The sequence below is a fragment of the Onychomys torridus genome, chromosome 4 (assembly GCF_903995425.1).
Source record: "Onychomys torridus chromosome 4, mOncTor1.1, whole genome shotgun sequence".
Taxonomy (NCBI): Eukaryota; Metazoa; Chordata; class Mammalia; order Rodentia; family Cricetidae; genus Onychomys; species Onychomys torridus.
Genome location: NC_050446.1, coordinates 103126441 through 103142438, shown reverse-complemented (window position 1 = coordinate 103142438; position 15998 = coordinate 103126441). Strand labels below are relative to the sequence as shown.

At 44.4% G+C, this 15998-nt stretch overlaps 1 protein-coding gene across 1 annotated transcript in view; it reads right to left on the bottom strand.

The window, feature by feature from the left end:
• The window catches only part of Mertk (MER proto-oncogene, tyrosine kinase), a 102778-nt gene that overhangs the window by 15671 nt on the left and 71109 nt on the right, over positions 1 to 15998 (bottom strand). Inside the window, exons 9-15 of the mRNA XM_036185342.1 lie at positions 15518 to 15671; positions 12574 to 12727; positions 10062 to 10147; positions 7865 to 7960; positions 6754 to 6834; positions 4054 to 4146; positions 2616 to 2734 (exon numbers count right to left, since the gene is read on the bottom strand). Of these exons, the coding sequence (XP_036041235.1) occupies positions 2616 to 2734; positions 4054 to 4146; positions 6754 to 6834; positions 7865 to 7960; positions 10062 to 10147; positions 12574 to 12727; positions 15518 to 15671 (783 nt within the window). The remainder of the gene's footprint in view (positions 1 to 2615; positions 2735 to 4053; positions 4147 to 6753; positions 6835 to 7864; positions 7961 to 10061; positions 10148 to 12573; positions 12728 to 15517; positions 15672 to 15998) is intronic.

Genomic DNA, 15998 nt, shown 5'->3' with positions numbered 1-15998 from the left:
ATGCCAAGGGATCTGACTGTGTAGAAAGCAAAGAAGCAACCCGAATAAAGCCCAGTGTTCCAGCTACTCTCTGAACCTCTGAACTCCGTGTCTTCCACCTTTATCGCAGGCTACAAACTATCAGAATGTAAAAATATGTTCCTTTTCATCTCTGTAACACCCGGGCATCAGTCTCTACCACTGAGGATAGCCCTATACTTTTGCAAAGGGAAATAATCAGTCAAGAAAATACTCTGCGCTTGCTTTTCTTAGTTGTTGTTTTGTTTAAAAGAATAAAAGATGAGAGCAGAACTATTAAAGTGTGCTGAGGGTGGAGGTGGGGGTGGGAGACTGCAGGGGAGTGTAAAGAAGCAGGACAGAGTGGGAAGCACACTCGACAGTGTTAAAACTTCCAGAAAGGTTGCAGTATTGGAGTCAATGGTGTGGGGACAGGGGATGGGCAGACTGTTGAATGGATCAGAGGGAGGCCTCAGAAATAGATCCACAGTCTGTCAAGTTCTTGATAGAGGTGTGAAAGCAATTTAGTAGATTAAAGGCTGCTGTGGATAGCGCTGTGTATAAATAAAGTGCTGTTTGGCCAGTGGCCAGGCAGGAAGTATAGGCGGGACAAGAGAGAAGAGAATGCTGGGAAGTGGAAGGCTGGAGAGAGACACGGCCAGCCGCCGCCATGACAAGAAAGAAATAAGGTACCGGTAAGCCATGAGCCACGTGGCAAAGTATAGACTAACAGAAATGGGTTAATTTAAGATAGAAGAAGTAGATAACAAGAAGCCTGTCACGGCCATACAGTTTGTAAGCAATATAAGTTTCTGTGTGTTTACTTGGTTGGGTCTGAGCGTCTATGGGCCTGGCGGGTGAGAGAGATTTGTCCTGACTGTGGGCCAGGCACAAACTCTATCAAGAAACTCTAACTACAAAAGGTGGCCTTTTCATAAATGATGACCTATTATATACAAAACTAACTAACTTAAAAAAAAAAAAAAAAAAGAAAAGAAAAGAAAAAGAAACCTTAGGGTCAGGATGTGGCTTAGTTGGTAGAGTATTTATAAAGCATGCAAGTAGCCCTGGGCTCAATCCCCAGCACCACAGGAATGGGACATGGTGGCACACACCTGTAATCCAGAACTCCAGAGGCAGAAACAGAGACAGGAGGATCAGAAGTTAAAGGACATCCTTAGCTATATAGTGAGTTTGAGGTCATCGTGGGCTATAAGACTCCCTGGGCAAAGTAGTAGTAGTAGTAGCAATTCAATTACAGATGGCTGTGAGCCATCATGTGGTTGCTGGGAATTGAACTCAGGACCGCTGGAAGAACAGTCGGTGCTCTTAACCTCTGAGCCATCTCACCAGCCCAGTAATTCAAAAAGGAAGTGCCTTGAACTAAATATCAGACATTCTGCAAAAATTGACCCAAATGAATACTCAAATAAATCATGTGAAACTGAACAGTTTTAAGAAAACAGCAGGGAAAAAAACCCAATTTAAATAAGGGAGTTAGTAAAGAGTTCTCAGACGTAACAGCCGAGCATGAGACACGAAAGACTGTAACTGCCCTCAGCAGAGTCCTGCTGTTGGTGGCAGCTAAGGGGGGCAGCGGTGCCTGTGTTAGAGCATGCCCTGCTATCAACTGGTTGGTACAGTTCCTTCCCACAGCTGCACTGTTTGGCAGCAATGACTTAGGGTACTGCTGGCCCACAGCAAATTCTGTCCTAACCTAGGGTGAGTCCTGATAGAGGTCACCCCATGTTCTCCCTTTGTGGGTGCCTGTAGTGATGCTACCACCTTAGAGAGGAGTGATGGACCAGCCTGAGTATGCCATGGACACAAATCACAGCTCCTATGAATACATAGACACAGGTCTGCCCACAGGGAACATGAGAGGGGAGCACGGTGCTCACTTCACAAGGAGGCCCACGGCAACGGCTCCATCATAGGATCCCCAAAATCTACAGTCTTTGAAGGCCACAGTAAAATCTGACCCCAAAGAGGACAAGCCTTTAAATTCATGCTCCTGAATCTCTGAGATGACCCATCATTAGCTTTCTGGGTATAGCCCAAATTGCAAAGGCTGTGCAGTCCTCAGGGTTTAAGGGAGTAACGGAGTACAAGGATGGCAGCTGAGCCTCTTGCCTTGCCATATCTGTCTGCAACCCATCTTAGTGAGGACCACAAGATGATTCATTCACAAACGAATATTTCACACTTCAAAGGCTGTGACTCTAAGCAGGGCTCTGTAAAATTTACTTTAGGAGAGCTGGGTGTGGTGGTAAAAATTTGTGATCCCAGCACTCAGGAGGTTAGCCTGGGCTATAATGTGAACTTACCTCAAATAAACAAAACACATCTCTTTAGGAGAGCTGCCTTTACCAGCCTGTGATGAATAAAGGCTCCCCAGGCTGCAGTCAAGGAGACTTTGGCTCAAGATTGTGGGACTACCTGGCCTCCTCCCACTGTGAACAGGGATAAAGACTCACTCATAGGCCTGTCGAGGGGTGTACAGTGAACTCTGAACCAAGGCCAGCGCCCTTCTCTGCATTTTCAGAGACCGTGGGGTTGTCCGAGTTGTCATGAAAGCTTCAGGAACAGTTGAAAGGCAGTACAAGTGGCCTGTTTACCTTTGGTCTCGTTTCTATCCGGGAATACAGCAGGAATGTGTGTAGGTCTCCGTATTTCATGAAGGGTAAAATCACCATGGGCTTCGGGATGCCTTGAGAGCTCATTTCTATACACACGCCTGAAATTGGAAACAGGACCAGTTACAAAGAGCCCTTGTTAGGTATGAACACAGTGAACACATAAACCCTGGAGGCCCACTGGCCAAATTGGAGCCATGTGCTAGCAGGTCAAGAGGTGAAGAAATCACAGGCTCAGAGCTCTCCCAGTGGATTCTAGCATATGTAACACCTGCAAGCTGTATGACTTTCTTTCTTTCTTTCTTTCTTTCTTTCTTTCTTTCTTTCTTTCTTTCTTTCTTTCTTTCTTTCTTTCTTCCTTCCTTCCTTCCTTCCTTCCTTCCTTCCTTCCTTCCTTCCTTCCTTTCTTTCATGTTAGGCTAGTGTTTGCAAGAGAACTAACTCTCAAAACTCAATTTGTCACAAGAACAGACAATTAGAAACCAAAGGGGTTTTGTGTTTTGTTTTTGTTAGACTGAATAACTGAGGGGTACAGACCTCAGAGAATTGGGGGGCAAATTAGCTAAGTGCTCCTATGAAGAGGTCTACTGCAACCAGAAGCTTAAAGTTATTAATGTATTTTTGAGGGACTATAGGTAATACCCCTCCTGAACTTTCAGTGACTGAAGTTAGAATGCTTTAACATAGAATTCTGGAATGAGCTAGTCACCTGATCCTAGGCTTACAAAGTGTAACATGTGAAACAAAGTTAAATGTCTCTCCTAGTCTGCTGAAGTCGCTAGCTGCAAATAATAGCTATTTCTTTGACATTAGATTTTATCCAAACCTTAGCTTTCACATCACTACAGTGTCAGCCATACAGAACTCTGAAAGATCATTGAAAGATTTATTATGGACCGAGGCAAAGGGCAGGGAAGAAACAGGCCAGCATTTCTAGATTGTTTCTCTATCTCAGAATATTGTCCCTTGCACATCATGCACTGATACCCATGTCTGTATTTTTTTTTAACATGGATATTTATATAAAACCAAGTTTCATTAAATTGTGTTTATGAAATTGTCAGTGTGCTGTGCCATGACTCACAAGTTGGTTTATAGCTTTACTTCACTGGTTTTCAATTCACAGACAGCCTCTACCCCACAAAGACTATCATGTGACTAGCTCTTGTGTCTTGCCTTTGACTCACTGGGCACTATTTTAACTGGCAATCTGTAATTTCTGTGGACACTCTCTCTATCTCTATCTCTAATTCCACTGGCACCCAGAAAACACAAACCCATTTTTACTCTCAGTCTTGGAAGGTAGGATGACCCAGGGTTGTGATTTTTAGTATAAACCTCTCGACACCAAAGCTTTTCTTTTTCCTCTTCAGCACACAGTGGCCCCTCCCAGCCTCTCTCTGGCATCTCCCTGAGGTACCTAGAAGCCGGATGACGTTTGGGTGGTTGAAGTCTTTCATGCATGCTGCTTCGCTGAGAAACTCCTCGATCTCCCGTTGAGAAAAGTTGTCCACTAGAGGAGCAGATGGAAAATGCAGGGCTTGATCAACGTCTTCAGGTTAGAGGAGGGTTAGAAACAGCACTTTTGTCCAGTAAAACTACAGTCCACACCAGGCTTCATGCGCATTCTTAACCCTTGGGGAAGCTGAGGCAGGAGGACTCAGAGGCCAGCCTGGGCTAAATAGCAAGACCCTGTCTCTAAAAGCATACAGAACAAAACAAACAAATCCCCCTTTCAAACAAAAATAAAAACTCCTAAAATCAGGAAAGGAAAAACTCTAGCGACAGGCAAGAGTACTTGTAGAGTCTGGGGGTTCGGAGGAGAGAAGAGAGAACTAAAGAGGAAACCTGAGGGATTTTTAGGCCACAACTGTTCAGCGTGATGCCATACGAGGACATAGGACACTCACGCATTTGCCAAACCCGTAGAACTGGACAAGACCAACAGTAAACATGAGTGGAAACAAAGAACTTCAGTAGATGAAACGTCAGTGTGAGCACACCAACTGCACAATATTCTAATGAAAAGCGGCTGCTCATTACACTAAAGCTGTGTGAGGATGGGGGACATATGGCAACTGTGCTTTCTGCCTAGTTGTTCTGCAAACCTAAAACTGGTCTTAAAATGTTAATTTAATAGACTTTTAATTTTAATAAGAAAAAAAAACCCAAAAAACGCTGGGCGTTGGTGGTGCACGCCTTTAATCCCAGCACTCGGGAGGCAGAGGCAGGCGGATCTCTGTGAGTTTGAGGCCAGCCTGGGCTACCAAGTGAGTTCTAGGAAAGGCGCAAAGCTACACAGAGAAACCCTGTCTCGAAAAACCAAAAAAACAAAACACAAAACAAACAAGCAACAAACCTCCCTAAATCTAAAGTAATTTCCAACTGGTCTGTCACAATTACTTTTGTCCCCCTTCCCCCCATTGCTATGGATGCATGCCCAGGCCCATAGTGACTAAATGTTAAATCATGCCCATGAGCTGGGTACACTTCACACCAAAATTTTGAAATGTAACCAATTTAAGAGAACTATTTACAATTCAATATTGGCCCATCAAGGCAGCTCAGTGGATAAAGGACTTGCCCCCAAAGTTTGATGACCTGAATTTGATCCCAGGGAACCCACACGGTGGAAGAAGAAGACAGACACCCACGAGTTATCCTCTGATCTCTGCACATGTGCTATGGTCCATGTGCGCGCGCGCGCACGCGCACACACACACACACACACACACACACACGCACGCACGCACGCACGCACGCACGCAAGCACGCGCACGCACACACACAAATAAGTAAATGTAATAAAATAAAAAAAATAAAATTCATTATTATGCTATATGAAACCAGCCAGTCCCGAGACTAAATCCCATTAGATTGCATTTGCAGCAGTAAATGCTTAGGGTGACAAAACCAGACAGAAAGTGGAATGGTCACTTCCTGGGTGGGGGAGGGGAATGGGGGGCGTGGAGTTTCAGTCGGAAAAGATGGAAAGTTTAAGAGCTGGGTGGTGGTGATGGGTCCACGACAACACAAAGGTGATAAATGCCATTGGCCTATACATTTAAAAGTGGTTAGATGATAAATTTTATTCTATCTACATCTTGCTATAATCAAGAACAGACAAAACATAAGGCCAAGCCTGTGTTGAGGGATTTCTTTAACAGGCTGTAACTAGTGACTGAAATGGCCAGAGAGTACCAGGGTCTGTACTGTTCTAAGGGTTTACTATCTATTTATCTCGTCCAGGTACAGAAAACTTAGCAAAAGCATTTTAAAGCCTTTACATTGATAACATGCCTGTCACCTCCATCCTCCCTGCTTCCCTTTGCTACAGAGCACCAGGGGACCCAACAGAAGGTGGGGACGGAGGTCTGCCTGTGAACCTTACCCAAGGGCCAACCTCAGGCAAGTGGGGACTCAGGAGTCCTTTTTTAGTAAGTTTGAAACATGTATTTATTCCCCCACATCATCAATTTTATGTCCCCTCAGGAAAACAGCATTCATGAATGACTGTGTCACCTAGTGGATGATGTCAGCCTTTGGTCACAATGTCAAGGGCTCTTGGTTAAGAGTCTAACAGGCTCTCTTTGGCATGCGCCAGTTTTCATTTTCTCTTCCACGGTGCTTGAGATTGGCCCCATTGTGTGTGCTAGGTGAGTGAGTACTCTGCTCTTGAATGACAAGGAGATTGTGAAGCCAGAGGCTACCCTTTCACTCTTAGAGAACCAGCATGATGTACTTCGTGAGGGGGCTATTCTGAGGAAGTGGCCCCACTAGCCTAGAGATCAGTCAGACCAATCCCTGGGGTCAGATACTAACACGAGATCCCCCGGCCTCAGGAATTCACGGGGATCAGTAGCTGTACTAGATGATGGAGGTGAGGGAGAGAATTGGCAGAGTTGGCGGAAGTGACAATGGTTGCTTTGAGCGTGAAGAATATGCAATGCACATGTACACAGAGAGCTCATCACGTATTTCTGCCGGTGACCACGCTCCCACGTTGCCTTGTGGCCCATCAGCCACTGAGACCAGAGTACAACCACTGTTCCACACGGAGCACCTGAGAGTGAGGGAACTGCCCACCCCGGGAGGATTGGGTGCCACGCTGGAGACTCACACTTCATGGTCTTCACGGCCACCTTCTGAGAAGTCCCGTCTTCCTGCTTCAGATTTCCTTCCATTACAGACCCAAACTCTCCTGTGAAGTGAAGCAACATCCATGCAATGCTGTGCAGATGCCCTCCTGACCACAGAAATGCAGAGTGGCGTGGTCCTGGAGTGACTCATCCACAGACAGCAGGCAGGGCCTGCTCAGACACCTGCACAGCAGGGGTGCACACTGGTATTATGAGCTTGAGTGGTCAGACTTCGCTCAGCTTGTCCCTTCACCAACCATTATAACTGACCCAAGATACTTAGAGGGAAACATGGAAATACTACTGAAGTTCACAAAACTGTCTTTTTTACCCCCAAGTGCTAGAGCTAGAACTCAGGGCTCTGTACATGTTAGGCAAGCACGCTACCACTGAACTACATTCCCAGCCCAAAGCACAAATTTAATAACACTATTATTTATACTAAAAACAATTTTAAAATTTAAGCACATTTTTTTTTATCAACTGAAGAAGTAGATCAATATCTTAAATGCACAGAACTCTGATCAATCAGTAGATAATAATAATAAGTAATAACTAATGGGTCATGTGCTTTGTAATGAAGGAAGGGAATTTGTATTTCCAAAATTTACTCTGTTCCAGGGACTTCAGATGCCTCTGACATTTGTCAGATCCAAGTTTCAAAACTTTCCTCTTTCATTTTAAGCTCCAAAGAAGAATTATTTGCATTATAACGCCAAGTCATAAAATTTGTATTTTTATTCAATGAATACACATTTTAAAAAAATCCTCAGGCAGTGGTGGCACAGGCCTTTAATCCCAGCACTCGGGAGGCAGAGGCAGGTGGATCTCTGTGAGTTCGAGGCCAGCGTGGTCTAAAAAGCGAGTTTCAGGGGTTGGGGATTTAGCTCAGTGGTAGAGCACTTGCCTAGCAAGCACAAGGCCCTGGGTTCAGTCCTCAACTCGGGAAAAAAAAAAAAAAAAAAATATCGAGTTTCAGGAAAGGCGCAAAGCTACACAGAGAAACCCTGTCTCAAAAAACAAACAAACAAACAAACAATCCTCAACTGCTCCTTGTCTCATTTTAAAAAGAAATGCTTTAAAGCTGCTTACCTTCACCCAGAATTTTTCCCAGAATTAGAAGATTTCTGTCGATCACAACATCTTCTAGTTTATTTTGCAGCTCCTCGCTCACCCCCAAGCTGTGCACTGCAAAGGAGTGAGCGTGTGAGTAAGAATTAGCATCAAGCCGGGCCCGTGGTGGCGCACGCCTTTAATCCCGGCACTCGGGAGGCAGAGCCAGCGGATCTCTGTGAGTTCGAGGCCAGCCTGGGCTACCAAGCGAGTTCCAGGAAAGGCGCAAAGCTACACAGAGAAACCCTGTCTCGGAAAACAAAACAACAACAACAACAACAAAAAAATTAGCATCACGCTCTCTTCTGTTAAATAGAGGCAGAAGTATATGGGAAGTCCTATGTCACAGTTACACAGTTTCCCTACTTTGTACTCATGTAAAAAGCCTACACTTGCCAGGCGGTGGTGGCTCACACTTGTAATCCCAGCACTCGGGAGGCAGAGGCAGGGCTCCAAAGCTACAGAGAAACCCTGTCTCAAAAAACGGAAAAAAAAAAAAAAAGCCTACACTTCATTCTACTGTGGTTGGGATGAATAAAATTAATCCTTCAAGGTAAGTGCATCTACAAACAGCTATAAAAATGAGTCACACTTCCCTTTCCTTCCTTACAATAGCAGCTGTCTGCACTGAGATATGCGCAGAAAAAGTCTGCATTTGACTTTAAAGGGGTTAGGGAAACTTATCCATGGATAACGTACCCCTATTTATGGTATAGGAAAGAGCCATCTGGACATCTCCCCTGCCCTCCCATGCCAGTCAGGGAAGAAGAGAAATAAACCACAGGAAATATCCAGAGAATAAACCATCCTTGTACATGTGGTATATGGCATCTCTTTCTAGGAGATCAGGCTAAAATGAGTACTTCTGGGGGTTGGAGAATAAGATTGTCTACAGCAAGTATGTAGACTATAATAAGGTATGTAGCAGATGTACAGCATTAGAGAAGGAGAGCCATTTAATGACCAACTGGCAGATGATGTACCCTGGGCTACAGTTGAGACATGAGCAACCTTTGAAAGAGAAGAGCCTTCTTCATATTGGAAGGGAGATATTCACTCCTGGAAAAAAATTACTCAATTTGTTCCACAATAGAGGGAAAACTATCTAAATGAACAATTTTTAAATGCAAGAACAGAGACATGTAAAGGTAAAAAACATTGGTTAGAAAAGTGGCTGATACTGTTATACACCGAATAAGTTTTGATTCACAGTAGCCTGTATTCCGTCGGGCTATGTCCTGTTTTGTTTGATTTGGTTTTGTCAAATAGACAACTAGAAGCATGGATTTGACAATGTGTACACTCTTTGCACATTGCTCCTGAAATTGCTCAGGAACTTGTATCTGTTCACCCTCCCCCACCCAGAAACCCCCACTCCTACTCATCAAAATTCAAGCCTTCAATAACCTGGCAGACGTCCTTTGAGTTGGTGGCCAGGACAGCAGGAAGTGAGGCTGGAGATTATATCCACTGCTTTGTGGCTTCCTTTAAACCTCTGACCTCTGCCCCATTTCCCATCACCTACAAGGGTTTTCTTTTCCTCATTGTTTCATGGGATTGTGTATCCTTGACTTGTTTCTTTTTTTTTTTTTTTTTTGGTTTTTCGAGACAAGGTTTCTCTGTAGTTTTGGTGCCTGTCCTGGATCTCGCTCTTTAGACCAGGCTGGCCTCAGGCTCACAGAGATCCGCCTGGCTCTGCCTCCTGAGTGCTGGGATTAAAGACGTGTGCCACTGCCGCCTGGCCTTGACTTGTTCCAATGTCCAGTAGCCTAGCCAGTAGAGATCGATAAGACAACATCTGAGTATCTCCTTGCCAGCTTCTGAAAGGATTCTGAAAGCTAAAACTATCCATCCTGCCCGGGTGTGGTGGCCAGTGACTGTAAACTCAGTACTCAGGATCCAGCTGAGGTAGGAGGATCATGAGTTTGAGGCTAGCCTAGACTACATTGCAAGACCCTATCTCAGAAAAACAAAAGAAAAAACCCATATATGTATAAATGTGCATATATATGTATACACACATACAACACACACCCCCATATTCCTCAGACAAATACATACATATACATGTTTTTTCCTTTCTTTCCCATTCTCATCTCTTAGCTTTCATTAGAAACTTATCTTGGCTCTCTACTATTTTAACTTTTGCCAAAAACTGAAATGAAAGTCAACTTACAGGTAAGCTCGATGGCTCGGCGACAGAAGGACTTCTTTGCTATGTAATTTATGACTAACTGGGAATCCTCCTCAGAGAATGCACCCCTGCACAAGAACAGACAGCCAACCATAAAAACAGGGTAATGGAACCATGTGCCATTGGCACCACAAGGAGGTTATGGTGTTGTCAGCATGTATAAAGGACTCTTCGGCAGCCAAAACATTTCCCTGCTGGGGATGCAGCCTGGTGGTAGATGCTTGTGTAGCAGGTGTTGAGGCCTTGGGTTCGATTCCCAGTACTACAATGGGGAAAAGCCATAAAAACCATTTTCCACTGGGAGAAATAGATCACTTTCCTTGAATCTATTTTAGGTCTATCTGGTAATAACAAAACATCTCTGCCCAGGTATCATGAAGGACATAGAAAAGGACTGGGTATCCATGTCATGGCCAAGGCCCTGGATTCAAGCCCCATACCATCTTTACATACATATATGGTTATGCATGTGAATATCTTAAAAACAAAGGATAACTGTTACATTTTTAAAGATATTTACTGCCGGGCAATGGTGGCACATGCCTTTGATCCCAGCACTCAGGAGGCAGAACCAGGCAGATCTCTGTGAGTTCGAGGCCAGCCTGGTCTACAGAGTGAGTTCTAGGAAAGGTGTAAAGCTACATAGAGAAACCCTGTCTCGAAAAACAAAAACAAAAAAAAGATATTTACTTATTTTTATGTGTTTGATTGTTTTGCCTGCATGTATACCATTGCTCCAGGCCCAGCAAGCCTTTTTTTAAGGTTCATTTTTTGATGTTTAAAAAAAAATCGTATGTATATGTGTTTACGTGTACCTGAGGAGGCCAGAAGAGGGCTAAGACCCTCTGGAGCTGGAGTTACAGGTGGTTGTTGCCACTTGACATGGGTGCTTGGAACTGAACTCAGGTCCTCAGCAAGAGCAGCAAGTGCTTGTAGCTGCAGAGCCATTGCTCCATCCTGACTCAGCATCTCTTAAGTGTAATTTTTAACTCAGGCTTACAGCCGTTAGAATTGGTAATGACCTCGCAGTCCACTGAGAGATGGACAATGGCGAGGAAGCCGGGCAATGTTAAAAGGCTGTTTACAGGGACAGAACTGGGGCAGGAAAAGAGGACTTTAAATTGCAATGTTCGAATACAAAACGGTCTCTCTTTGAAATGGATAATTACAGAAAATGTGAAAATTTAGCCAAAGAATGGAGGAGAAGGAAGAAGGAAGGGAAGGAAGAAGGATGGAAAGAAGACATAAAAAGCAAGAGGCAAGCCACCTTCAACCACCCAGGGATGCTAATACCTTGGTGACGGTCCCTGTATCCCCTCTACATACAGGCAGGGCATCCTTCTCTAAAATTGACTGGATCAGAAGTGTTAGGAACTTCAGGACCTTTTCAGATTCTGGAATCTTGGAACCAAATCTAAATATGAAGCTCATACCCATTTCACACCTACTTCACACACAGCATGAAGGTATATAATACTTGTAATCATTTTGTGTGTGAAACAAAATTTCCAAAGGTAGAATCAAGTTGACACTCTGTTTCCCATTGAACCATTTTATGGTTCATATTTTTAGTTTATGGATGTTTGGGCTGTACCTTAAAAAAAATAAGGGAGATGGCTCAGTGGTAAAGGGCTTGATGTACAAGCATGTGGATATGACCCCCAGATCCACATAAAAGCTGAATATGGTGGTGTATGCTTGTAGCCCCAGTGCTGGAGGTAGAGGGAAAAACAGAACTTCCCCAGCTAACCAGTCAGCCAGTTTAGTCAAAACGGAAAGGCCTGGGTTTAATGAGAGAGCCTGTCTCAAAAAATACATGGAAGGGCCTGTGAAACGGCTCAGTGAGTAAAGGCATTTGCTGCCAAGCCTGACACACACACACACACACACACACACACACACACACACACACAGACACAGAAATTTTTAAAAAAGCCTTTTTAAAATTTTTTAAATTTAAAAAAAGTGCTGGTCAACAGAGGAAAACACCTGATGTGTTGACCTCGGGCCTCCACACAGGCATGCACAGGAAAGTGCAGATGCACATACATGTGTATACATGTGCTTATATCACACACACACAATAATTAATAATTGGGGTCATTTTTAAAGCATCTCATTCAACATTTCCCAGCTTGCATAGCATATTCTACTGAGGCTCTTCTCTGTAAAAGAGCCCATTGTAGGGCTGGCTCTTACAGTTGCTGACTTTGCAGAAACTGTTCTAAGTAGGGAAGTCACCTGGCTCCAGGGCCTGCATAAGATAGGACAAGGCAGATAGCCAGACAGCTGCTATCATCCGTTATAACAACTGCACCAACACCACAGGGTTAATTTTTTTTCTTTTTATAGACAGGGTCTCCCCCACCCCAGCTCTATGTAGACCAGGTTGATCTCAAACTCACAAAGATCTGCCCGCCTCTGCCTTTGCTGGGATTAAAGGTGTGCTCCACCATGCCTGCTCATGGTTGATGTTCTTAAGTGGAAAACTTACCCAAACTTTGTTTCCTGGACTCTTCTTCTGATGGCCAGAGAAATATATAAAATCAGCCCAATTAAAATAAATCCACAAAAGCAGCCGAGGACAATGAGCATGGACTCTGTGTTGCCAGGTGCTGGAGTTGATGAGGGCGCATAATCTACCCTGCCTGGAACAAATCCAAACACGTTCATTGGAACTGCTACTCTGGGATTCAGAATACATAGGATATATCAGCTTGCAATTCTTTAACTCCTTGTGATTGGTGAATGCAGGTTGTTCTCACTTTGTGTAAGGTGAAATGATGCAGAGTCACAATTATCCATGAAACTAGGAGCTGGAGAGATGGCCCAAAGGTTACTGGCACTCGCTGCTCTTTCGGAAGACCCAGGTTCAGTTCCCAGTACCTACAACGGGTGGCTCAGAACTGCTTGAAACTCCAGCTTGAAGGGTTCCCTCATCCTCCCCTGGTCTCCAAGGGCATCGCTCTCACATGGTGCACACACAGACAAGCAGGCACACACAATTAAAAATAAACAAAATGGGGTTGGGGATTTAGCTCAGTGGTAGAGTTAACAGCACTGGCTGCTCTTCCAGAGGACCCAGGTTCAATTCCCAGCACCAACATGTCACAACTGTCTGTAACTTCAGTTCCAGGGGATCTGACACCCTCATGCCAATGTACAGAAAATAAAATTAAGTAAATTATTAAAGAAATAAAATTTAAGGGAACAATGACACTAGTTTTATTGTCTCACTACACAGTAAATGCCTGTCAAAACAACACATCAAAGACCACAAACATATATAACTTTCACTTGCCAATTAAAAAATAACGCCTGGCTGGTACAAAGTAGGTCAAAACAGTAAGAGAAAAGTGCCTTCTCTGTCTGAAAAAGAAAAGGTCACGAGACATCTAAACAGTGTTTATCTTCTAGCCAATCAACTGAGCACAAGAAAAATACCTTCTCTGTGTTATAGAGACCTGTCACGTGCTTTTCCAAGTTGGATTGTAATTCTAACATTTTATCTTCTTGCTTTTGGTGTTGTAAGGTACTTCTCTGAATTTCTTTAATGTGAAGGTTTTGCTGTTGTACTGGAATGGCGCCCCAGGGCCTTGTGAATTCTAGGCAAGTGCTGTACCCCTGAGCTACGCAGACCCAGCCTCTAATGTAAAGTTGTTTTGTTTTGTTTTGCCTTGTTTATGATTTTGGTTTTTTGCAGGTGTCCCTTTAACTGGGACACTTTTAGTGTTTCTGTCACATCAGTGGGCTTATGTAAACACATTCACAACCATGTTCATGCCAGTAAATTCATCAAATGACAGCGGAGCCAACATCCCACACTCCACTTACCTCCGATTCACACTTCCCTTCCAACACCTCCTGCTACCTTTTCACATTTTCTCACTAATTCCTTCTGTCAACTATCCATGTTTGTAAAAGTCACTTGGATTTGGTACAGGGAGGCAAGGAAGTCACATGGGCATGTGTCTGTGCCAACTGTGTGAACTGAATGACAGGTATGGTGGTCGTTCACCCACAAGCTTGGAAACACGTGACATGACTGCTGTCGCTCATGGTGACCAGAGGCAACTTCGTGCAATGACAGTTCTCATAGGAGGGGAACCAAAATTCTAAATGTATTGCTGGGAGCTGGTGTTATTTAGCCAGCTAGTCATAACGGCTAAATGTAGTAACAGGCACTTTTACAGGTAATTCTGTCTATGAAGCAAACCTTTAAAATCTTTTACAGTTTATTACACATAAATATGGAAGTTCTGTGGTCATAAATTCTGATTTTTAAGAAGGATGGGCCATTATTGATGTGTATGTGTATATTTGCCAATGTGTGCATGTAGGAATGTACATGCACGTGGATCCCCATGGAGACCAGAAAAGGGCATCAGATCGCTTGGAGCTTTAAGCTGCTTGATGCGGGTGCTGGGATCTAAGCTCTGGTCCTCTGCAAGAGCAGCAAGTGTTCTCAACTGCTGCTCTAAACTTTGGTTTGTAAAGCTGCCCTTTTGCATCAGAATCTCACTGTCTTTGAGTTTCTTCCAGGCAGACAGTCTCTCCACCACCACTAAGTGTGTTCCCAGGAACAGGGTTTACTGCTGCAGGAAGGTAATCTACCTCCTATTTAGTAGGAAAAGGACAGCCTGCTTGGGGATCACTGGGAAAGAGACAGACACAAATGAGTCATCTGCTCTCAAGTCTCATCTGCTATTGGGTGCAAAGGCCATGTTTGGCAAGAACTTGTAAATGAGTAAGTCAGACTGGAAGAGACTCTGGCTGGGCACAGAGTTTACAACAATGGATTCATCCCAAACCACCTAGGATGGGTTGGAGTCAGGACAAAGGTGACTCCCCTGATTTACAGAAGCATGAACAGCATTTGGGCCGTGTAAAGCATCATGATGGCTCCTTGCCAAAGAACATTCCAGTAATAGGCAAGAGCTAATATGCATGGTTGGGCATTTAGCTCAGCTAGTCAGGGCTGCATGAGGACGGCCTCTGAAGGAAACACTTGATGTTCTATGCAGACCAAGCCACTGAGCACATTACCCAAGGGTTGAATGGGTGAAAACAGGGCGACAGCAGTTTCAAACAGAGCAGAAACGAGTGAGGCAAGCCAACAGTGTCGGTCAGAGGCCTTGAAGGACTAGCAGTATTGCCTGTCCACAATGCAGTGTCATGTGCCTTAAACTAAATTCTGCAGCTAACGTCCAACTCAGTATTCTGAAAGGACGAATCTGCTTCTTAAGTTATTAGTGTTAACCGTAATGGCGAGAGTACAGGGGTTCTGGAGTGTATTCTAAAGTTCCTTATAATTGCAACAATGCATTTTGGTTCTTATTTTATACTTGTCAATCAGCTACCCTCTCATTGGGCCCAAGTAGGCAGTCTGTGAGCTACTTAGACTGCCACATTCTGCAGCCAACAGGGTCCCGACTCACTGTGTTCAGGAATGATTATTTTCACTGGCTCACTGAAAGGTCCAACGCCCCCTGTAGTGATGGCCGCAATCCTCACTGTGCAGGTGGCATTGTAGATTTGGACAGGAATCTGAGCCCAGCTACCATTCTGGTCAACTTCTTCAGAAAGCTCTTTCTGGTAACAGAGAAGAAAAAGGGAAATGAAACGCTGAGGCATGTGGGGACCTCACTAGACAGCTACCCACATGCCCACAGTTCCTCTTGAGGGAAGCCACCCATTCTCCATGCACAGAGGTCATGTCTCCACAAAGTTCCTTCTTCATGACAGCCATTGTGGGTGGCACTACAGGGTGGGTCATGGAGGTGGGGATGGGTATGACCTCAATCTCCAGCCTTGGGGGCCCTGGGAAACTAAGGTCCTGAAGGCATGGTACTTGGAGCAGTCACTTCAGAAACTTCTGGAACAGAGGGACATGTAGTGGATGCTTCTAGGTCAGTGGTT